This window comes from Phocoena sinus, chromosome X (genome assembly GCF_008692025.1).
Source record: "Phocoena sinus isolate mPhoSin1 chromosome X, mPhoSin1.pri, whole genome shotgun sequence".
NCBI classification, from domain to species: domain Eukaryota; kingdom Metazoa; phylum Chordata; class Mammalia; order Artiodactyla; family Phocoenidae; genus Phocoena; species Phocoena sinus.
This window is the reverse complement of record NC_045784.1, coordinates 49,742,629-49,767,728: the sequence shown is the minus strand read 5'-3', so window position 1 is coordinate 49,767,728 and position 25,100 is coordinate 49,742,629. Positions and strand designations below refer to the sequence as shown.

General features: G+C 38.9%; 1 protein-coding gene across 1 annotated transcript; it reads right to left on the bottom strand.

Moving 5' to 3' along the window:
- Positions 1-1,270: 1,270 nt before the first annotated feature.
- UBQLN2 (ubiquilin 2) lies at positions 1,271-4,669 on the bottom strand. Its single transcript, XM_032620652.1, has one exon. The coding sequence runs from the start codon at positions 4,372-4,374 to the stop codon at positions 2,500-2,502; it is 1,875 nt and encodes a 624-aa protein (XP_032476543.1). The 5' UTR covers positions 4,375-4,669; the 3' UTR covers positions 1,271-2,499.
- Positions 4,670-25,100: the final 20,431 nt, after the last annotated feature.

The window sequence follows — 25,100 nt, the reverse complement described above, 5'->3', positions numbered from 1 at the left end:
ACTTGATGTTCTGAGGAACATTGATATGCCAAATGTTATTAGGGTGTTTAAAAGGGAAAAAAGTTGTTCTTTACTCAAATAAGTTTAGGAAATGCTGAGTTAGATAAGATTAAATAGTTTTTACTCTTTTAAAGAACATACTCCTTTAAACAACATAATACTAGTCAAAATTTACTGCCTAATGACTCTCCAAGAGGGGCTATAGTATACAGCATTTTGCAAACTTATTTGACCATCTCCCAGAGGAATGGTTTTTCAAAAATGCAATTTAGAATTGCTGCAGCAAACATAGTCTGGTTAAAATGAGAAACAAGCCAAGAATGCCATTGCCACTTTTCCTCTTTAGCACTATTCTGGAATTGTTTAACCCATGCCATCAGAACTATGTTATAAATTTTGAAAATAACCTATCATTATAACTTATCATTGATATGATTGCTTACCAGGAAAAACTCAAAAGGATCAACTGAATGTCTCTGAATTTAATAGATTCCAGTAAACTGCCAACTTAAAATTAATCTATGAAAATACATTCTTCCCCTATATAGCAAAAATGACCACACAGGTAACACACTGAATAAGAGCTCCCAATTGCAGTATTGTTTCCCATATATCTGTATTACCTAGGAATACATTTACTACAAATTATACGGGACTTAAATAAATAAAACTCTTGAAGGATGTAAAAGCTTTTTAAAAATGAGGCAATATATCATGTTTCTGGAGAGCACTGTAATTCTCACTATCGTATCAATTTAAGACAATTCTAATCAAATTCCCAATTTATTTTTTTTTGGGGGGGAGGGAAGTCTAATAACTGTAAAGTTTATCTGGTAAAATCAACACGTCGGAATCATTAGAAAATTGTGAAAAATAAAAAAGATCAAAAGGAGGACTTGCCCTAAGAGATATGAAGTCATTTCTAACTCAATAACTACAGGCTGGTGTACTGGGGCTACAATGTTCAGTGGTACTAAAGAGAATTCAAACACAGAATAAAGTATATATATGTATGACATTTCAAATGGAGGGGGGCATGAGGACAATGAGATAAAAACCAGGTAACAACTGTCTACCCTTTGGGGGGGAAAAAAAGTTAGAATACCTAAATCTATACATCAAAATAATTCCAGACAGGGCAAAGGAACTTTTTTTAAAAAAACAAAACCATCAAAATTAGAGAAATACAGGATAAGATTTATATAATCTTGGGGTTGGCAATCCTTCTAAACATGATCCTAGGGCCAGAAGGCAAAAAGGAAAAGATGTATCCATTTTAAATTTTTTTATTTTTTTAGTCATTTTTAATGCATTTTTCCCTGTGCACAAGAGAAATAACTGATAAGAGTCAAAAGATACAGTTTCCTTTATACACAGCAGTTAAAAGTAATGCAAACGTCACATGACATTTTCAGTGAAAGTTACATTTCCAATTACAAATCAAAATGCGTATTAGGGTCTCTTTATGGGAGAAGCTGAGAAGGAAGTCTTAAAAAAAGCACTTTCCTGGCATTACTATACTGATCCTTCAGGCTGCACTAAGATTAAGATCATATACAATCAATTTGCAAATGTTGACACAATGTCACACTGTAAGTTTTCTGTACAATTAAATGTATACGTAGAGATACCAGGATAAACATTTCTACTATATTTTAACTGAACTTGCCTAGCCAACATTTCCACTGAGAAGTTTATCAAAGATGCTGTAAGATTCTACAAAATTGTGAGATATACCGAGCTCCAGAAATATTTCTTATATCCTTTCTCATTTTGGTTATACATATTCTGCTCAGAGATTCTGTTGTAATATTTCTAGATGTACAGTTCCAATTGTGCTTACTGTACTGTGTATAAACATAGCAAAAAAGATAAAATGGTATAAATCTTACAGCATTTTGCTAGCAAAAATACATGCCAAAGTCACAATAAGCAATATTGTACCACAAATTAGAGAGCTTCAATTAATTTATGTTTTTAATATTTTCATTCTACATTTAATTACTATCATAGGATAATGTTTAAAATGCAAATAAATTGGACATCTGTAGGACAAAACTTGTTCACCCAACTGTAAAGGTTGATACCTGTTTCCAAAAATCACAATAAAAGCAGAAGTGTTTGCATGCAACACCTTTGAGTGAAACGGCATTGATTCCCACCATTCAAAACAGAGAAGGAAGGAAGGAAGGAAGGAAGGAAGGAAGGAAGGAAGGAAGGGAGGGAGGGAGGGAGGGAGGGTGGGAGGGAGGGAAGGAGGGAGGAGGGAGGGAGGAGGGGAGGGAGGGAGGGAGGAGGTAAGGGAAGGAGGGAGGAGGGAAGGGAGGGAGGGAGGAAACAAAGAGGGAGGAAAGGACTCCACCTTAAAATGCATATTAAATTTATAACTAGACAGATTTAAAAGAATCAAAGTGAAAGTAAAGTACAATTATGTGTGTTTAAAGATTTAAGAGCCATTATCAAAAATAAGATACATTTTTTCAAGGTACAGAAATGTAATTATGATGGCTGGGAACCCAGCAGCCTCTCAATGGCTGCATTGATGTCGCCTCCTGTTGCTATTAGAGCCTGCAAGTTTGCTTCCCGGTTTAAGAACCCCATTGCGTTGAGCTGTTCCAGTTGTTGTTGAAATCTGACTTCTGGATTCGGCAGCTGTGGAGGATTTGCTCCAGCCAGAGCCTGCACCATTTGCTGAATGAACTGCTGGTTGGGTCCAGATTCCGATGTTGGGCTCGTAGTTTCACTGGGTGCAGAGCTAGATACAGGGGGCCCAGGGGGGGTGCCTGAGCCAGTGGAGCCAGGGGGACCTGCAGGGCCAGTGGGTCCTATGGGTCCAATGGGGCCTATGGGAGTAAACGGGACTATGGGGCCAATGGGGCCTATGGGTGTGACTGGGCCTACAGGGCCTATAGCTGTTCCCAGCACCCCCACCCCCACACCTGGAGTGAAGCTTGGAATGAGGCCAGGTGCTTCAGTGGCTAATGTCTGTAGCCCCTGCTGGATCTGCATTAAAGCCTGCATTGCTCTTGGGTTTGACATGGCTGAGAGTGTGTCTGGATTCTGCATCTGCTGCAGGAAAGCAGGGAGCTGTGGACGCATCTGCTCCTGCAGCTGAGGATTTGCAGTAAACACAGGGCTATTCAGCATCATCTGTGCAGCCAAATCTGGATTCTGGGTCAGCGACTGCATCATGCTTCTCATATAGGGTGCAGACAGCATATTCTGGATCAGCTGGGGGTTTTCAGTTATCTGTTGCAGCAAGCTCTGCATTCCTGGGGTGCTGAAGATGCTGGCAACATAATTAGCTGCAGCCACTGTGTTCCCCGTAGCACTGCTAGAGCTAGTGCCAGATCCACTGCCACTGCTCGTTGTTGTGCTGGTGGTCGCAGAACTCTGGGTAGCCGGTGGTGGCGCCCACGGATTGGGTAGTGGATCGCGATTTTCTGTGCGGGAAGGCTGCGTACCTTCCCCAGAGGAGGAACTGCTCCCCACCGAGGCAAACGGATTACCCCCAAACTGCTCTTGTGCGGCATTTAGCATGGGTTCTTGAATGTCAGTGTACATGCGCCGTAAAGCATTGTAGCCACCTGGGATGCTTTCAAGATTGCTGAGAGCCAGGTCTTGATTTCTCATCATTTCTTGCATCATAGCTGGATTCCTGGCGATTTCGAGGGTCTGCCTCATTATATCTGGGTTGTTGAGCAGATGACTGATTTCTGGGTTTCTCTGAATCAATTGTTGCATCTGTGGATTGGCCATAATGAGCTGCCTCATCAGATCAGGATTCGAAAGCATGCTCTGAACAAAGGGATTTTCCATGATTTGGATCATCATCTCAGGGCTGGACAGGAGCTGCTGCTGCATCTGGTTCTGGAGCTCAGAGAAGTTGGTCGAGCTCAAGCCCAGGCTGCTAAGGCCTGCAAGTCCTCCCAGGCTCCCCAACCCAAACGGGTTGCTATTTGTGGAAATAGGTGTGGAGTTACTCCTGGGAGTCGACGCGGTGGTAGTATTAGTTCCCGCGGCATTACTAGGCTGGGTGGACTGGCCCTGAGGTCGGTTCTGGCTTTTGATGACAAGATGTACAGTCAGTCCATCATGGATGCCATGCTGAATCAAGGTATCTTGATCTTTTAAGATTTTTCCGGCAAAAATCAGCACTAGCTGATCCGTTTGGGATTTGAAGCGTTTCGAAATCGCTTCCTTAAACTGCTGGACTGAGCTGTTCTCGGGCACTGCGAACTCCTCTTTCTCTTTGGGGGTCTTCACAGTGACTTTGATAATTTTGGGCTCCGCCGGGGCAGAGGCAGGGCCTTGGGCCGCAGCAGAGCCGCGGGAGGGGCGCGGGGGGCCGCTGCTCTCGCCGTTCTCAGCCATGGCGGCCGCAGTGACGCAGGCAGACAGGGAAGGCGCGGGCGGGCGGGCGGGCGAGAGAGAGAGCGAGGGAAGAAGGAAGGAAGGAGGCACCGCCGCAGCAGGCTGGGCCGGGCTGGGCGGGGAGCGCGGAGCACGGTACCTCTGTGTTGAAGACTGCGGATCCCTGGTCCTCCGGTGGAGAGAGGGCTCCGAGTAGGCCGCGGACCGAGGTCTCGCCGCTCAGGTCTCTGGGCCGCCGCCGCCGCCGCCGCCGCCGTGTGATCCCACCGCGCGGTCTCCCAGCAGCTCGCGCAGCTGCTCCGCCCGCTCCTCCCCGCCCCTTCCCTTCCCCCAGTTCCGCGCTCGCCTCCCCGCCCCCCTCTGCTGACGCGGCGCCAGGCCCAGGATGATAGAGTCGACTCGGTCAAAATTAAAAACTTATGTACCAAAAAAAAAAAAAAAAAAAAAAAAAAGATGAGGGAGAGAAAGAGAAACAGAGAGAAAGAAACAAAGGGACAACAGAAGACAAAAGAGAGGGAAGGAAGGAGGAAGAGAGGAAAGGGAGCCAGCTTCTATAAAGGACATTAAAGACTAATGGAGAATATATATATATATTCCATCAGGCAGTGAAGTGAAAAGATGAAAGCCTGAATCAAACCGACCCGAAGTAAAAGATCAAAAATGAGAACCAAAGAACTCTGACAAAGCAAAAAGGAAAAGATGAACTCCCCCCTTGGGGGAAGGGAAGAGGACTAGGCAAGAGCCTGCATTTTACAAAAGAAGTGCAAATGGCCAATGGGCATATAAAAGGATGATTAAGCTCACTAATAATCAAAGAATTTCAAATTAAAACAATGAGATTCTTCTTCTGTCTTATATTGGCAAAGATGAAAAATAATAATAAACCTTATCATTGAGAGAGCTGAGAAAATGAACTGTCATGCCAATTGAAGTGTAAGTTGTTATCTTAAGGCAATTTTAACATATATGTAAACATTTTAAATATTTCCACCTTTATTTGGAAATGCTTCATTTAGAGACCTCACCTATGAAAATAATTGGATAAGGACAGAAAAATACATATGTATAAAATGTACATGCACTGCAGCATTTAAAAAATTATTTTAAAAGATAATCAGTGTCTCTTTACACAGGATTGGTTGGATATATTATGATGTTACCATACAAAAAATAATATTCACTGTTTAAGAAACAGGTAGTTAATTTGTATGATAAAAAGTGTACATGAAATAAATGGTAGTTACAGGGAAATTACAGAGTATGTTCAGTTTTATATATTTCCATACAGTTAGAAATTATACAATCACATGTTTCAATACCAAAAAATACAGTAAGTATATTTTTATGTTAAAACTATATTTTATAAACAGTTTGTATGTGTAAACTGTCTTTAAAGACAATGTATGTGTATGTATAAAAAGAAACCTGGAACACTGTACACAAGTATGTTAATGGTGGTTAGTACTTGGTGCTAAAATTATGAATAACTGTTCCTTTTTTTTTTTTTGCTGAGTTGGGTCTTCGTTGCTGCACAAGGGCTTTCTCTAGTTGTGGCGAGCGGGGGCTACTCTTCATTGTGGTGCACGGGCTTCTCATTGCAGTGGCTTCTCTTGTTGCGAAGCACAGGCTCTAGGCAAACAGGCTTCAGTAGTTGTGGCACGCAGCTCAGTAGTTGTGGCACAGGGCTTAGTTGCTCCTCAGCATGTGGAATCTTCCCAGACCAGGGATCAAACCCATGTCCCCTGCATTGGCAGGCAGATTCTTAACCACTGTGCCAACAGGAAAGTCCCTTGTTCCTTTTTTAAAAATAAAATTAAAAATTTTCTGATGGCTTTTATAAGTATGCACTGCGTTTACAATTTTTAAAAATGAGAAGGTATTTTGGTGAGAAATTATAGGTAGAAATTGACAGGCACACAATATTAGTGGCAGCTATTAACACATGTATCTAATTTAGTTACAGATTAAGTAGGAGAAATAAAGATCTAGCCCTTGAATAATAGAATAAATAATTTCAAATTTATGTATAAATTTCTAATTCTGGTTTATACCATGCATAAAAGTACCTTTTTCCCCTAGTATCCAGCCGATATTTAATAGCATTTAGGCCACAAATGCTTTAGTAAATCTCAAGATACGAAAAAAATATAGGTATATGATGTCTCTCAATAGGGGGATGGATTAATAGAGTGTGATTAATGTGATTATTAGAATACAGAAGATAAAAGGAACTATATCTAAATATATTTATATATATAGATCTCAAAAACCTAATTAATTAGCAAAACACTCTATGGTGTTTATAGATGCATTCATATGTATGTGAAGCTATTGAAAATATACTAGAATGATTCATAGCAAATTTGCACCCATGAGGAAGAGGAAATGACATAGGACACAGGACAGTAATTAAAAGGAAATGTAATTAAATCTCTAAAAATATATTTCCTCTTTTAAATGGAAGCGAATATGGCAAAATAGCAAGAGTTAATTCTAGGTGGTAGGGATATGAGTATTTGTTATGATACTATTTTATTTTTTTTTAGATTTTTAATTTTCTCAAAAAAGAAAAAATTAAGAAAGTATCACAGGCCATCTTCCTTGATCTCAATAGAACAAAACTAGATATTAATAATGAAACTGTGAATGAAAAACTCAACCACTTGAAAATTAAAACAGAATTAAACACTTTTGGGACAAAGTGCAAATCAAAGTTCTTATTAGAGTGAATTTAGAAAAATAATGATAATGAGAACATAAACATTCATAATTATGATGGGATTTCCCTATATGTGATCTGAGGATCTCATTCAAAAATACGGATTTCTTGGGCTTCCCTGGTGGCGCAGTGGTTGAGAGTCCGCCTGTCGATGCAGGGGACACGGGTTCGTGCCCTGGTCCAGGAAGATCCCACATGCCGCAGAGCGGCTGGGCCCGTGAGCCATGGCCGCTGAGCCTGCGCGTCCGAAGCCTGTGCTCCGCAACGGGAGAGGCCACAATAGTGAGAGGCCCATGTACCGCAAAAAAAAAACAAAAACAAAAACAAAAAATCAAAAAAAACAAACGGATTTCTAGACCCCACTCCAAACTTACCAAAATATAAGTGATGCTCAGGAATCTGCATTCTTATCAAGCTTCAATTTAGCGGTATTTGGTTTAACTATGTGAATGAGCTCAGAGTCAAATTTATACACTCAAAGATCTTAAATACCGAAGAATAGAGAGAGAAAAAATTAATTAGGCATTCAAATAAAGAGGACAACAGAAAAAAGAGGAAAGCAGGGTGATGGCTACAAAATGATAAAAGTCGAACATTAATGAATTAACAGACTCAAAAACTGAAATTTGCTAAGAAAATCTAAGAAGGTCTTTGAAGAACAAGTCAAATAGATAAACATTATAACTATGTGATTCTCTTACAAGGAACACAGCACGGGCAAAACACACTCATCCTCTTCCTGAATTCTCCTAAAAACACATTTCTTTTCCTTCTGTAAGCTCTTTATCCCTGGTGGTGCAATTGTTAAGAGTCCACCTGCCAATGCAGGGGACACGGGTTCAATCCCTGCTCCAGGAACATCCCACATGCCATGGAGCAACTAAGCCCATGCGCCACAACTACTGAATCCCACACACCTAGAGCCCGTGCTCTGCAACAAGAGAAGCCCCTGCTCACCACAACTAGAGAAAGCCCACACGAAGCAACGAATACCCAACACAGCCAAAAGGAAATAAATGAATAAATAAATTAAAAAAAACAATAAATAGCAATCATCCTGAGTTCTATCATAGAGGGTAATTTATGAGAAACTGAAAGACTTTGTCAAAGAGGTCTCCCCATGGGAGGTGGAGGAAGACCACAGTTTGGGCTCAGTAGATAGAGATTTAGTGTTATTTTGGCCATTGTTTTCTCTCTCCACCCCAGATTTATTGAGATATGGTTGACATATAACACTGTGTAAATTTAAGGTGTACAGCCCATTGATTTGATATACATATATATTGAAAAATGATTACCGTTGCAACATTGTCAGGTCACATAATGGCCTTTTCTTTTCTGTGGTGAGAACATTTAAGCTCTATTCTCTTAGCAACTTTCAAGTATACAATACAGCATTATTAACTATAATCACCATGCTGTACATTACATCCCTGGAATTTATTCATCTCGTAACTGGAAGTTCATAGCCTTTGACCAACATCTCCCCAATTCCCCTCATCCCCCAGCCCCTGGTAACCACCATTCTACCCTCTGTTTCAACGAGTTTGGCCAAAAGCACATTATTTTGAATTCTCTTCATTTATCTTATAAATCATGTTATTTTTTGCATTTTATTCCAAAATATATCCACTTTAATGTTTTAAATTACAACTAAATAAAATTAGCATTCCAGCAGTTAAATGAACACGCCTTTGTTAGTGAGAAGCACAACATTAATTAGCTGCAACTTAAGAAAGGAGCAACAAGATAATTACATGAAAAATAGAATTCCATGAGTAGATTTAATCACAAATAAAGGGTATATTTTTGAGAATTATGAGAAAAGACTTTGTACAAATCTTTGCTAATGACAAAGAAAAATGGATCACTGTATTACTTTTCTAGGAAGGTGTACATGACCAAAGTATATTCAAGAAGTAGAAAACCTTAACAGGTCACGTAAGAAACTTGTAAGAAAAACAAAAAAGAAATGAAATAATTAAGTATTTTAAAATCAGCTTTCTGATCTTAAAGGTGGCAACTAAGCCTATGCTTTTACCTCCTATCTTTACCAAATACCATTGAACTGACAAAAATGACATGAGAAACACAATAAATCCCTAACGTGTTGGAAAGGTGGAAAGAGTGAAACTTTCCATGAATCTTAATTTTAAATGCCAAAATAAATTCTAGATAAAAAATTAAATCATAAAATTTGCAGAAAACTATTATAGCAAATATTCATATAACCTAGGTTTGATTATGGCCTTTCTAAAGCAAACAAAAAAACATAAATGGAGAGATAGACAGATTTTGTAAGGATTTTTAAACTTCTATATGTCAAAAATACAATAAAAACTAAAAGGTTAAAGTCAAACTAAAAGAAATTGCAACATTTATAACACATGAAGTCTTAATATTCTTGACATAACACACTTCTTACAAATAATTTTTTTAAATGAACACCATAAGAGAAAAATAGACAGAAGGCATTAACTAGTATGTTAATGTCACAAAAGGGGAAAAAAGGGTCAGGAAGGAAGGAAGGAAGGAAGGAAAAGGGAAGGAGGAAAGAAAAAGAAAATTTTTTTATTGTCTTTAAATAAAAAAATACAAATTAATATAACTGAAATATTTTGTCTATTAAATTAAAGAGAACAATATAATATTCAGTCCTGACATAGTTAATCTAGACTGCCTAGCTTCAAATCCTGGTTCCACTACTTCCACTTGTTCACTACATGATGTTGTGCAAGTAATTTAACCTTTCTGTGCCTTGATATTCGTCATCTGTGAAATGAGCTTTCTGGAAATCAAATAAATTAACATATGTCAAGCACTTAGAACAGTGCCCCATTCATAGTAAGCACTATATGAATAATATTATTGTTATTATTATTAGAGGAAACAGGACCTCATTCCTACTGGGAATTAGGTTACTTTGTAGGTTCAAGTTATCTGAAGGACAATTTGCTAATAAACACTGAAAGCTTAATAAAACATGCAGACAATTTTACTGAGTAATTCTTCTTTAGGAATTTATCCTGAGGAAGTAATTTCTGTTGTTGGGGTCTTGAAGTGATTGTACTAATTAAATGGAGTATATCTACAGAATTTAAGGGAAATCCTGTGGTTGCTCCCCACTCCTACTGATGCACATAGGCGCAAATAATACAAGCAGAACTAGAGAGACAGCAGGGTGGTATAATGGCAAGAGCCTAGACTTAAGCCAAAAAGACCAGGATTTCAACTCTGGCTTGGTCACTTATGGCTGTATGACCTTTGTACAGTTCATTTCATTTTTCTGAATCTCAGTTTCTTCATCAGCAAAACTGGGACTAACATGCATACATTTCACAGTTGTAGTAAATACATGATAGAGACATCAATTGCTCTGACACACCCTCTCTTCTGAAATAAAACAAATGAAGTAAATTTACTCTTGGTAAGTTAAACTATGACCAAAAAAAAAAAAACCACCAAAAACAGAAACAGTAACAAAAGCAAAAAAAACAGTAAAGGATCAGACCAAAGATAGTCTACCTAGCAGATATATATTATGTTCTAGAGATGTATATTCAAATCATCTATCATTCTTGTTCTGACTCTATAGTACCTGTAATCTTCTAATAATCTTGATTTTTCATTTAGCTTGCATATAAAAAAGAATGAACAAGTCAGGCTTTCTTGAATGTTCAGAAATTCTGGTGCTATATACCCACTTTAAACTTTAGCACATGAATTACAAACTGGCAACTCATGGACTGGCTTTGGCCTGCCAACACATAATACTTGGCAAATTTCCCATACGAATCCACATTTCAAGCTTTTCTTTTAAAACTGGATGATATGGCTATATTAGACTAACACACTTGAAGGGCCACAGTTTGACTGGAGCTGAGTAGTGGCTGTCCCTTTTAGACAAGGCATGTGTTCTGACTCTACCAAGTCCACTTTATTAAATTGCTTATCTAGTTGGTCCCATAGGCATTGGAGTTTTTGACCCTTTCTGGAAGAGTTCAAGCCGTCCCTTCCCTCATTCTATCTCCTGAAGAGTAGAAGCACTGAGGTGAGTTGCAAAATCCAAGAACACACTTGTGTCACTTTATTAGAATGTGGCATATTCACTCTGCGGGGGGGGGGAGTATAAATATGTCTGTATTTGCACAAACACTCCATCGATGATGGTGACGATGAAGAGGATGATGATAGCAGCCAATACTTATTTTTCCTTCAGTTTATCTTTCCATGTCATTTACCATCAGAGCTATGGGACTTCCAACTGAACACTGGGAACTTCCAACTGAACACTGGGAGTTGAGCAGGATATGAGATGGGGTTGAATGAAGCCTATTTCTTACAAACAAGAAATAGGGGACACAAAAAGGGTTTTGTGCCTGGGAGCCCACAGGGTTCTGCTTGGTTTCAATGGTAAAAATCAATTGTTGCACCAGATATAGCAGTGGTAGCAGTATTATCTATGGCAAGTCTTCAAATTGAGTTTGTCTACACAAAGTCTTTTCAAAGAGTAGGAGGATAAAGATAGTAGCTTAAAGAGAATCAATTTCTAGATATTCAATTTCCACATAGCTTCTTTCCTAAAATTGATCTTCTAGAAAATGTCCCTTTTTGCAATTTACCTTTTCCCGCGTTACAAAATAAAGGCATACTTCTGCCTTACATCTAAGATTTGACAATATTGCATTGCCTCTGGGGATGAAAACCTTGAGTTTTGAAGTACATATTGGTGTCCACACTGAGAAAATGAATGACTCTAAACACTATGTAATAAATCATTTTGCAAGTCTGTAATTTCCAATTCTTTGTCTTGGACAAAATTGAAGGAGGACCTAATTGAATTGTCAGCTGATAAATGATTTATGAAGATGGATAATTATGTGATTTTTGGCATATTATCTGCAAGGAAATTAAAGATGGAAGGAAATTACTATAATAAAGTTCTTTAATTCCCATCTATTCATTTATTTATTATATAGTTGAGTGCTTATATTAATAAAAAAATTAAAGGAAAAAATTGGTAACAATGAGTACTATTCATGTTTGGATAAATAAAACAATAGGGGAAAAATCCCCCAAATGAATATTCAATTAAATTTTAACTTTTTACTTAAAAAAATTTACAAATATTGGTGATGCATTTATATTATTTTGATCAATCATATACTGATAATAATCGAATGATAAATTAGTAAGGAACAGTTTTTAACCTTTAAAATTAATTTAAATAGTTTTTGCGGTAGGGAAATATGATACAGTGATCAATGAAAGGCTTTTTAACAAAAATAATATATAAAATTAGGACAAAAATTCTGGGGTGATAATAAATGGAACTATACATTAGAGGAAAGAAAGAAACAATATAAATTATCCAATAGTTAAATAAAATTATTTTAATGTATTTTAAAAACAAATGATAAGGGGGAAGGGTAAGCTGGGACGAAGTGAGAGAGTGACATTGACATATATACACTACCAAATGTGAAATAGATAGCTAGTGGGAAGCAGCCGCATAGCACAGGGAGATCAGCTAGGTGCTTTCTGTCCACCTAGAGGGGTGGGTTAGAGAGGGTGGTAGGGAGACTCAAGAGGGAGGAGATAGGGATGTATGTATATGTACAGCTGATTCACTGTTATAGAGCAGAAACTAACACACCATTGTAAAGCAATTATACTCCAATAAAGATGTTAAAAAAATGATAGCTGATCACAAATTGCTATAGTATTTAGATTCTGTTGGGTATATTTAAGAGAGTAACAGTTTATTTCAAAATGTCAGTATTCATAATACTTCAAAATTTACATTTTTGCAATATAAGTATATGATGACAAACTATTTCTTAAGGAAGTATAGGAGATTTACAATATTATATTAGTTTCAGGTGTCCAGTGTAGAAATTCAGGATTTTTAGCAATTAGGATATTACAAGATAATGGCTATAATTCCCTGTGGTATACAGTATATCCTGTTGCTTATACATTTTATACATAGTAGTTTGTCTCTGTTAATCCCATAACTCGAATTTATCCCTCCCACCTTCCCTCTCCCTTTTGGTAACCACAAGTTTGCTTTCTATATCTGTGAGATTATTTCTGTTTTGCATATACATTCCCTTGTATTTTTTTAAAATCCACATATAAGTGATACCATACTTATCTTTTTCTGTCTGATGTATTTCAATAAGAATCATATTCTCTAAATCCATCCACATTGCTGCAGACGGTAGCATTTCATTTTTTTATGGCTAATATTCCATTGTATATGTATATACCACATCTTCTTAATCCAATCGTATGTTGATGGGCACGTGGGTTGCTCCCGTGTCTTGGCTGTTCTAAGTAGTGTTACTACGAACACTGAGGTACATGTATCTTTTTGAATTAATGTTTTCATTTTTTTGGGTATATAGCCATATAACCTCTATACTGTTTTCCATAGTGGTTGCACCAATTTACATTCCCACCAACAGAGTACAAGGGTACCCTTTTCTCCACATAGTCTCCAATATTTGTTATTTGTAGACTTTTTGATGATAGGCATTCTGAAAGGTGCCAGGTGATATCTCATTGTTGTTTGGATTTGCATTTCTCCAATAAATAGTGATGTTGAACATCTTTTCATGTGCCTGTTAGTCATCTGTATGTCTTTTTCTGGAAAAATGTCTATTCAGGTCATCTGCCCATTTTTTAATTGAGTTGATTTTTGTTTTTGATATTGAGTTGTATAAGCTGTTTTTATATTTTGAATATTAACCCTTTGTCAATGCATCAATGGCAAATATTTTCTCCCATTCCTTAGGTACTCTTTTATTTTGTTGATAGATTCATTTACTGTGTAAAAAGCTTTTAAGTTTAGTTAGGTTCCATTTGCTTATTTTTGCCTTTATTTCATTTGCCTTAGGAGACTGATCCAAGAAAATATTGCTACCATTTTTGTCAGAGAATGTTCAGCCTAGGTTCTAAGAGTTTTATGGTTTTCTGTCTTACATTTAGGTCTTTAAAACATTTTGAGTTTATTTATGTGTATGGTGTGAGGGAATGTTCTAATCTCATTGTTTTACATGTGGCAGTCCAATTTTCCCAGCACCACTTTTTGAAGAGATGGTCTTTTATCCACTGTATATTCTTACATTCTTTGTCATAGATTAATTAACCATAGAGGAATGGGTTTATTTCCAGGCTCTCTTCTCTTTTCCTTTGATCTATGTGTTTGTTTTGGTGCCAATACCATGTTTTTTTGATAACAGTAGTTTTGTAGTATATTCTGAAGTATGGGAGGGTTACACCAGCAGCTGTGTTCTTTTATCTCAAGATTGCTTTCCTAATCTTGGGTCTTTTGTGGTTTCATATAAACGTTAGGATTATTTGTTCTAGTTCTGCGAAAAATGGCATGGGTATTTTGATAGGGATTGCATTAAATCTGGAGATTGCTTTGGATAATGTGGCCATTTTAACAATATTAATTCTTCTAATCCAAGAGCATGGGATATTGTCCCTTCTTTTTTAGCTTCAATTTCTTTCATCAGAGTTTTATAGTTTTCAGAGTATAGGTCTTTCACATCCTTGGTTAAATTTATCCCTAGGTATTTTATTCTTTTTTTTTAATTGCAGTAGAGTTGATTCACAATATTATGTTCATTTCAGGTGTACAGCACAGTGATTCACAACTTTTAAAAGTTACCAGTCATGCATTTTTAAACTTATTTTCTTTTTCTGTTTTAATTTGGGTTTTTTTGTTTGTTTTACATTCAGTTCTTTTTACATAAATTTACATCACATTTAAAAAATTCAAACACAAAGTCACAAAAATTATAATCATCCTCATCAATTCACTGAGTCCCATGTAATTAATCTTTTTTTCATCTTGACCTTTTGTTAGCACTTTTATGAATTCATCAGTTTTCCATTAGAGTTCTGAAAATGCTTATTCATTCAGTTCAGGAGTATAGTCAGTTATCAGAAACGTGTACTTGTCAGAGTCTTTTCCATGAATTCCGTGAAGATGAAACCCTTTTATAGGAACATTTTTGCAAAAGCATCAGAGTACACCCAGAACTGTCTGTAAATGACAAAAGACTTAGAAATGACCACGGTCAAAGACTTCATGAAAGTTCATAATAATGCAATTGACAAGGAAATTTAGTTATTTATGAGATATACATTTTAAAGTAATAACTAGAATTATGATTTATTTTTTTTATCATCTTTATTGGGGTATAATTTCTTTACATTGGTGTGTTAGTCTCTGCTTTATAACAAAGTGAATCAGCCATACATATACATATGTTCCCATATGTCTTCCCTCTTGCATCTCCCTCCCTCCCACTCTCCCCATCCCACCCCTCCAGGCTGTCCCAAAGCCCCGAGCTAATATCCCTGTGCCTTGCGGCTGCTTCCCCCTAGCTATCTACCTTACTACGTTTGTTAGTGTGTATATGTCCATGACTCTCTCTCGCCCTGTCAAAACTCACCCTTCCCCCTCCCCATATCCTCAAGTCCGTTCTCCAGTAGGTCTGTGTCTTTATTCCTGTCTTACCCCTAGGTTCTTCATGACATTTTTTCCCTTAAATTCCATATATATGTGTTAGCATACGGTATTTGTCTTTTTCTTTCTGACTTACTTCACTCTGTATGACAGACTCTAGGTCTATCCATCTCATTACAAATAACTCAATTTCATTTCTTTTTAAGGCTGAGTAATATTCCATTGTGTATATGTGCCACATCTTCTTTAACCATTCGTCCGATGATGTGTGCTTAGGTTCTTTCCATCTCCGGGCTATTGTAAATAGAGCTGCAATGAACATTTTGGTACATGACTCTTTTTTTTTTTAACATCTTTATTGGGGTATAATTGCTTTACAATAGTGTGTTAGTTTCTGCTTTATAACAAAGTGAATCAGCTATACATTTACATATGCTCCCATGTGTCTTCCCTCTTGCGTCTCCCTCCCTCCCACTCTCCCCATCTCACCCCTCCAGGCTGTCCCAAAGCCCCGAGCTAATATCCCTGTGCCTTGCGGCTGCTTCCCCCTAGCTATCTACCTTACTACGTTTGTTAGTGTGTATATGTCCATGACTCTCTCTCGCCCTGTCAAAACTCACCCTTCCCCCTCCCCATATCCTCAAGTCCGTTCTCCAGTAGCTCTGCGCCTCTATTCCTGTCTTATCCCTAGGTTCTTCATGACATTTTTTTCCTTAAATTCCATATATATGTGTTAGCATACGGTATTTGTCTTTTTCTTTCTGACTTACTTCACTCTGTATGACAGACTCTAGGTCTATCCATCTCATTACAAATAACTCAATTTCATTTCTTTTTAAGGCTGAGTAATATTCCATTGTGTATATGTGCCACATCTTCTTTATCCATTCGTCCGATGATGGGCGCTTAGGTTCTTTCCATCTCCGGGCTATTGTAAATACAGCTGCAATGAACATTTTGGTACATGACTCTTTTTGAATTTTGGTTTTCTCAGGGTATATGCCCAGTTGTGGGATTGCTGGGTCATATGGTAATTCTATTTGTAGTTTTTAAAGGAACCTCCATACTGTTCTCCATAGTGGCTGAACCAATTCACATTCCCACCAGCAGTGCAAGAGTGTCCCCTTTTCTCCACACCCTCTCCAGCATTTATTGTTTCTAGATTTTTTGATGATGGCCATTCTGACTGGTGTGAGATGATATCTCATTGTAGTTTTGATTTGCATTTCTCTAATGATTAATGATGTTGAGCATTCTTTCATGTGTTTGTTGGCATTCTGTATATCTTCTTTGGAGAAATGTCTGTTTAGGTCTTCTGCCCATTTTTGGATGGGGTTGTTTGTTTTCTTGTTATTGAGCTGCATGAGCTGCTTGTAAATTTTGGAGATTAATTCTTTGTCAGTTGCTTCATTTGCAAAAGTTTTCTCCCATTCTGAGGGTTGTCTTTTGGTCTTGATTATGGTTTCCTTTGCTGTGCAAAAGCTTTGAAGTTTCATTAGGTCCCATTTGTTTATTTTTGTTTTTATTTCCATTACTCTAGGAGGTGGGTCAGAAAGGATCTTGCTGTGATTTATGTCATAGAGTGTTCTGCCTATGTTTTCCTCTAAGAGTTTGATAGTTTCTGGCCTTATATTTAGGTCTTTAATCCATTTTGAGCTTATTTTTGTATATGGTGTTAGGGAGTGATCTAATCTCATACTTTTACATGTACCTGTCCATTTTTCCCAGCACCATTTATTGAAGAGGCTGTCCTTTCTCCACTGTACATTCCTGCCTCCTTTATCAAAGATAAGGTGTCCATTTGTGCGTGGGTTTATCTCTGGACTTTCTATCCTGTTCCACTGATCTATCTTTCTGTTTCTGTGCCAGTACCATACTCTCTTGATTACTGTTGCTTTGTAATATAGTCTGAAGTCAGGGAGCCTGATTCCTCCAGCTCCTTTTTTCGTTCTCAAGATTGCTTTGGCTATTCGGGGTCTTTTGTGTTTCCATACAAATTGCGAAATTTTTTGTTCTAGTTCTGTGAAAATGCCAGTGGTAGTTTGATAGGGATTGCATTGAATCTGTAGATTGCTTTGGGTAGTAGAGTCATTTTCACAATGTTGATTCTTCCCATCCAGGAACATGGTATATCTCTCCATCTATTTGTATCATCTTTAATTTCTTTCATCAGTGCCTTATAATTTTCTGCATACAGGTCTTTCGTATCCTTAGGTAGGTTTATTCCTAGATATTTTATTCTTTTTGTTGCAATGGTAAATGGGAGTGTTTTCTTGATTTCACTTTCAGATTTTTCATCATTAGTATATAGGAATGCCAGAGATTTCTGTGCATTAATTTTGTATCCTGCTACTTTACCAAATTCATTGATTAGCTCTAGTAGTTTTCTGGTAGCATCTTTAGGATTCTCTATGTATAGTATCATGTCATCTGCAAACAGTGACAGCTTTACTTCTTCTTTTCCGATTTGGATTCCTTTTATTTCCTTTTCTTCTCTGATTGCTGTGGCTAAAACTTCCAAAACTATGTTGAATAAGAGTGGTGAGAGTGGGCAACCTTGTCTTGTTCCTGATCTTAGTGGAAATGCTTTCAGTTTTTCACCATTGAGGATGATGTTTGCTGTGGGCTTGTCATATATGGCCTTTAATATGTTGAGGAAAGTTCCCTCTATGCCTACTTTCTGGAGGGTTTTTATCATAAATGGGTTTTGAATTTTGTCGGAAGCTTTCTCTGCATCTATTGAGATGATCATATGGTTTTTCTCCTTCAATTTGTTAATATGGTTTATCACATTGATAGATTTGCGTATATTGAAGAATCCTTGCATTCCTGGAATAAACCCCACTTGATCATGGTGTATGATCCTTTTAATGTGCTGTTGGATTCTGTTTGCTAGTATTTTGTTGAGGATTTTTGCATCTGTGTTCATCAGTGATATTGGCCTGTAGTTTTCTTTCTTTGTGACATTCTTGTCTCGTTTTGGTATCAAGGTGATGGTGGCCTCGTAGAAGGAATTTGGGAGTGTTCCTCCCTCTGCTATATTTTGGAAGAGTTCGAGAAGGATAGGTGTTAGCTCTTCTCTAAACGTTTGATAGAATTCACCTGTGATGCCATCTGGTCCTGGGCTTTTGTTTGTTGGAAGATTTTTAATCACAGTTTCAATTTCAGTGCTTGTGATTGGTCTGTTCATATTTTCTATTTCTTCCTGATTCAGTCTTGGCAGGTTGTGCCTTTCTAAGAATTTGTACATTTCTTCCAGATTGTCCATTTTATTGGCATAGAGTTGCTTGTAGTAATCTGTCATGTTTTTTTTATTTCTGCAGTGTCAGTTGTTACTTCTCCTTTCTCCTTTCTAATTCTATTGATTTGAGTCTTCTCCCTTTTTTTCTTGATGAGTGTGGCTAGTGGTTTATCTATTTTGTTTATCTTCTCAAAGAACCAGCTTTTAGTTTTATTGATATTTGCTATCGTTTCCTTCATTTCTTTTTCATTTATTTCTGATATGATTTTTATGATTTCTTTCCTTCTGCTGGCTTTGGGGCTTTTTTGTTCTTCTTTCTCTAATTGCTTGAGGTGCAAGGTTAGGTTGTTTATTCGAGATGTTTCCTGCTTCTTAAGGTGGGCTTGTATTGCTATAAACTTCCCCCTTAGAACTGCTTTTGCTGCATCCCATAGGTTTTGGGTCGTTGTGTCTCCATTGTCATTTGTTTCTAGGTATTTTTTAATTTCCTCTTTGATTTCTTCGGTGATCACTTAATTATTAAGTAGTGTATTGTTTAGCCTCCATGTGTTTGTATATTTTACAGATCTTTTCCTGTAATTGATATCTAGTCTTATGGCGTTGTGGTCAGAAAAGATACTTGATACAATTTCAATTTTCTTAAATTTACCAAGGCTTGATTTGTGACCCAAGATATGATCTATCCTGGAGAATGTTCCATGAGCACTTGAGAAAAATGTGTATTCTGTTGTTTTTGGATGGAGTGTCCTATAAATATCAATTAAGTCCATCTTGTTTAATGTATCATTTAAAGCTTGTGTTTCCTTATTTATTTTCATTTTGGATGATCTGTCCATGGGTGAAAGTGGGGTGTTAAAGTCCCCTACTATGAATGTGTTACTGTCGATCTCCCCTTTTATGGCTGTTAGTATTTGCCTTATGTATTGAGGTGCTCCTATGTTGGGTTCATAAATATTTACAATTGTTATATCTTCTTCTTGGATTGATCCCTTGATCATTATGTAGTGTCCTTCTTTATCCCTTTTAATAGTCCTTATTTTAAAGTCTATTTTGTCTGATATGAGAATTGCTACTCCAGCTTTCTTTTGGTTTCCATTTGCATGGAATATCTTTTTCCATCCCCTTACTTTCAGTCTGTATGTGTCTCTAGGTCTGAGGTGGGTCTCTTGTAGACAGCATATATAAGGGTTTTGTTTTTGTATCCATTCAGCCAATCTGTGTCTTTTGGTGGGAGCATTTAATCCATTTACATTTAAGGTAATTATCGATATGTATGTTCCTATTCCCATTTTCTATATTGTTTTGGGTTCGTTATTATAGGTCGTTTCCTTCTCTTGCATTTCTTGTCTAGAGGAGTTCCTTTAGCATTTGTTGTAAAGCTGGTTTGGTGGCGCTGAACTCTCTCAGCATTTTCTTGTCTGTAAAGGTTTTAATTTCTCCATCAAATCTGAATGAGATCCTTGCTGGGTAGAGTAGTCTTGGTTGCAGGTTTTTCTCCTTCATCACTTTCAGTATGTCCTGCCACTCCCTTCTGGCTTGTAGGGTTTCTGCTGAGAGATCAGCTGTTAACCTTATGGGGATTCCCTTGTGTGTTATTTGTTGTTTTTCCCTTGCTGCTTTTAATATGCTTTCTTTGTATTTAATTTTTGATAGTTTGATTAGTATGTGTCTTGGCGTACTTCTCCTTGTATTTATACTGTATGGGACCCTGTGTGCTTCCTGGACTTGATTAACTATTTCCTTTCCCATATTCGGGAAGTTTTCAACTATAATCTCTTCAAGTATTTTCTCAGTCCCTTTCTTTTCCTCTTCTTCTTCTGGAACCCCTATAATTCGAATGTTGGTGCGTTTAATGTTGTCCCAGAGGTCTCTGAGACTGTCCTCAGTTCTTTTCATTCTTTTTTCTTTATTCTGCTCTGCAGTAGTTATTTCCACTACTTTATCTTCCAGGTCACTTATCCGTTCTTCTGCCTCAGTTATTCTGCTATTGATCCTATCTAGAGTACTTTTAATTTCATTTATTGCGTTGTTCATCGTTGCTTGTTTCATCTTTATGTCCACTAGGTCCTTGTTAACTGTTTCTTGCATTTTGTCCATTCTACTTCCAAGATTTCGGATCATCCTAACTATCATTATTCTGAATTCTTTTTCAGGTAGATTGCCTATTTCCTCTTCATTTGTTAGGTCTGGTGGGTTTTTATCTTGCTCCTTCATCTGCTGTGTGTTTTTCTGTCTTCTCATTTAGCTTATCTTACTGTGTTTGGGTTCTCCTTTTTGCAGGCTGCACGTTCGTAGTTCCTGGTGTTTTTGATGTCTGTCTCCAGTGGCTAAGGTTGTTTCAGTGGGTTGTGTAGGCTTCCTGGTGGAGGGGACTAGTGCCCGTGTTGTGCTGGATGAGGCTGGATTTTGTCTCTCTAGTGGTTAGGTTCACGTCTGTTGGTGTGTTTTGGTGTATCTGTGGCCTTATTATGATTTTAAGCAACCTCTCTGCTAATGGGTGGTGTTGTGTTCCTGTTTTGCTAGTTGTTTGGCATAGGTTGTCCAGCACTGTGGCTTGCTGGTCGTTGAGTGAAGCTGGGTGCTGGTGCTAAGATGGAGGTCTCTGGGAGATTTCCACCGTTTAATATTATGTGGAGCTGGGAGATCTCTTGTTGACCAGTGTCCTGAAGTCTGCTCTTCTACCTCAGAGGCAGAGCCCTGACTCCTGGCTGGAGCACCAAGAGCCTTTCATCCACACGGCTCAGAATAAAAGGGAGAAAAAGTAGAGAGAACTAGTAGAAGTATGAGGAAAGAAAGAAGGAAAGGAGGAAAGGAAGGAAGGAAGAAAGAAGCAAAGAAGGAAAGAAAGGAGGGAGGGAGGGAGGGAGGAAGGAAGGAAGGAAGGAGGGAAAGAAGGAGAAAATGTAGAGAGAATTAGTAGAAGTATGAGGAAAGAAAGAGGGAAAGGAGGAAAGGAAGGAAGGAAGAAAGAAGCAAAGAAGGAAAGAAAGGAAGGAGGGAGGGAGGGAGTAGGGAAGGAAGGAAGGAGGGATAGAAGGAGAAAATGTAGAGAGAATTAGTAGAAGTATGAGGAAAGAAAGAGGGAAAGGAGGAAAGGAAGGAAGGAAGAAAGAAGCAAAGAAGGAAAGAAAGGAGGGAGGGAGGGAGGAAGGAAGGAAGGAGGGAAAGAAGGAAAAAAGACAAACAGAAAGAAGATACAGTAAAAATAAAATAAAGTATAATATAGTTATTGTACTAAAAAATATTTAGAAAAAAAAAAAAAAAGAAGGGACGGATAGAACCCTAGGACAGATGTTGGAAGCAAAGCTATACAGAGAAAATCTTACACAGAAGCATACACATACACGTTCACAGAAAGAGGCAAAGGGGAAAAATCATAAATCCTGCTCCCAGAGACCACCTCCTCAACCTGGGGTGATTCGCTGTCTAAAGGAGGGAAGGAAGGAAGGAAAGAAAGAAAGAACGAAGGTAAAGTACAATAAAGTTATTACAATTAAAATTAATTATTAAGAAAAAAAAATTTTTTTTAAATAAACCATGGACAGATAGAGCCCTAGGACAAATGGTGGAAGCAAGAGTATACAGACAAGATCTCACACAGAAGCATACACGCACACATTCACAAAAAGAGGAAAAGGGGAAAAAATCACAGATCTCGCTCTTAAATTCCACCTCTTCAATTTGGGATCACTCCCTGTCTATTCAGGTATTCCACAGATGCAGGGCACATCAAGTTGACTGTGGAGCTTCAATCCGCCACCTCCGCGGCTGCCGGGAGAGACCTCCCCCTCTCCTCCCTGCTCTCACAGCTCACAGGAGCTCAGCTTTGTACCCGGCCCTGCCCCTGCGCGCAGGTCGCTGGAGGGCGTCTGTTTTTTGCTCAGACAGGACGGGGTTAAAGGAGCCGCTGATTCGGGAGCTCCGGCTCACTCAGGCCGGGGGTTGGGGGATGGGGGAAGGAGGGGCACTGCGTGCGGGGCGGGCCTGCGGCGGCAGAGACAGCGTGATGCTGCGGCAGAGGCCGGCGTGACTTTGCACCAGCCTGAGACCCGCCGTGCGTACTCCCGGGGAAGTTGTCCCTGGATCCCAGGAATCTGGCAGTGGCGGCCTGCACAGGCTCCGCGGAAGAGGGGCGCAGAGAGTGACCTGTGCTCGCACACAGCCCCCCTGGTGGCGGCAGCAGCAGCCCCAGCGTCTCCTGCCTGTCTCTGGGGTCCGCGGTTTTAGCCACGGCTTGCGCCCGTCTGTGGGGTTCTCGCTTCCAGCCGCGGCTTGTGCCCGTCTCGGGGGCTCGCGCCCTCAGCCGTGGCTCGCGCCCGTCTCTGGGGTTTGCCCTTTTAGCCGCGGCTCGTGCCCGTCTCTGGAGTTCCTTTAAGCAGCGCTCTTAAACCCCTCTCCTCGCGCACCAGGAAACAAAGAGGGAAGAAAAAGTCTCTTGCCTCTTCGGCCGGTGCAGGCTTTTCCCCGAACTCCCTCCCGGCTAGTCGTGGCGCACCAACCCCTTCAGGCTATGTTCAAGCCGCTAACCCCAGTCCTCTCCCTGCGCTCCGTCCAAAACCGAAACCCGAGCCTCAGCTCGCAGCCCCGCCCGCCCCGGCGGGTGAGCAGACAAGCCTCTCGGGTTGGTGAGTGCCGGTCGGCACCGATCGTCTGTGCAGGAATCTCCCCGCTTTGCCCTCCGCACCCGTCGCTGTGCACTACTCCGCGGTCCCGAAGCTCCCCCCTCCGCCTCCCGCAGTCTCCGCCCGCGGAGGGGCTTCCTAGTGTGTGGAAACTTTTCCTCCTTCACAGCTCCCTCCCACTGGTGCAGGTGCCATCCTTATTCTTTTGTCTCTGTTTTTTCTTTTTTTCTTTTGCCCTACCCAGGTACATGGGGAGTTTCTTGCCTTTTGGGAGCTCTGAGGTCTTCTGCCAGCCTTCAGTATGTGTTCTGTAGGAGTTGTTCCACGTGTAGATGTATTTCTGGTGTATCCGTGAGGAGGAAGGCGATCTCCACGTCTTACTCTTCCGCCATCTTCCCCTGAGTCCCCTAGAATTATGACTTATAACATTATACCAGAACATATAACATTTTTAGGAATTTCATGTAATGTCTGAAACATTTATATTAACATATTTCCATACAAATAACCCAAAGAAAGTTTAGTATTAGTTTTTTTCTTTAACATTTGAATTTTATTTTATTTTATTTTTTATACAGCACATACTTATTTGTCATCAATTTTATACACATCAATGTATACATGTCAATCCCAATCGCCCAATTCAGCACACCACCATCCCCACCCCCCCACGGTTTTCCCCTCTTGGGGTCCATACATTTGTTCTGTACATCTGTGTCTCAATTTCTGCCATGCAAACCAGTTCATCTGTACCATTTTTCTAGGTTCCACATACATGCGTTAATGTACAATATTTGTTTTTCTCTTTCTGACTTACTGAACTCTGTATTACAGTCTCTAGATCCATCCACGTCTCAACAAATGACTCAATTTAGTTTCTTTTTATGGCTGAGAGATATTCCATTGTATATATATATCACAACTTCTTTATCCACTCATCTGTCAATGGCATTTAGGTTGCTTCCATCACCTGGCTATTGTAAATAGTGCTGAAATGAACACTGGGGTGCATGTGTCTTTTTGAATTATGGTTTTCTCTGGGTACATGCCCAGTAGTGGGATTGCTGGATCATATGGTAATTCTATTTTTAGTTTTTTAAGGAACCTCCATACTGTTCTCCATAGTGGCTGTATCAATTTACATTCCCACCAACAGTGCAAGAGGGTTCCTTTTTCTCCACACCCTCTCCAGCATTTGTTGTTTGTAGATTTTCTGATGATGCCAATTCTAACTGGTGTGAAGTGATACCTCATTGTAGTTTTGATTTGTATTTCTCTAATAATTAGTTATGTTGAGCATCTTTTCATGTGCTTCTTGGCCATCTGTATGTCTTCTTTGGAGAAATGTTTATTTAGGTTTTCTGCCCATTGTTGAATTCGGTTGTTTGTTTCTTTAATATTGAGCTGCATGAGCTGTTTACATATTTTGGAGATTAATCCTTGTCAGTTGCTTCATTTGCAAATATTTTCTCCCATTCTGAGGGTTGTATTTTCATCTTGTTTATGGTTTCCTTTGCTGTGTAAAAGCTTTTAAGTTATATTATGTCCCACTCGTTTATTTTTGTTTTTATTTCCATTACTCTAGGAGGTGGATCAAAAACAATCGTGCTGTGATTTACGTCAAAGAGTGTTCTTCCCATGTTTTCCTCTAAGAGTTTT

Excerpts from the sequence above, each read along its gene's own strand:
- UBQLN2 (XM_032620652.1), bottom strand. The coding sequence starts at position 4,374 with ATGGCTGAGAACGGCGAGAGCAGCGGCCCCCCGCGCCCCTCCCGCGGC.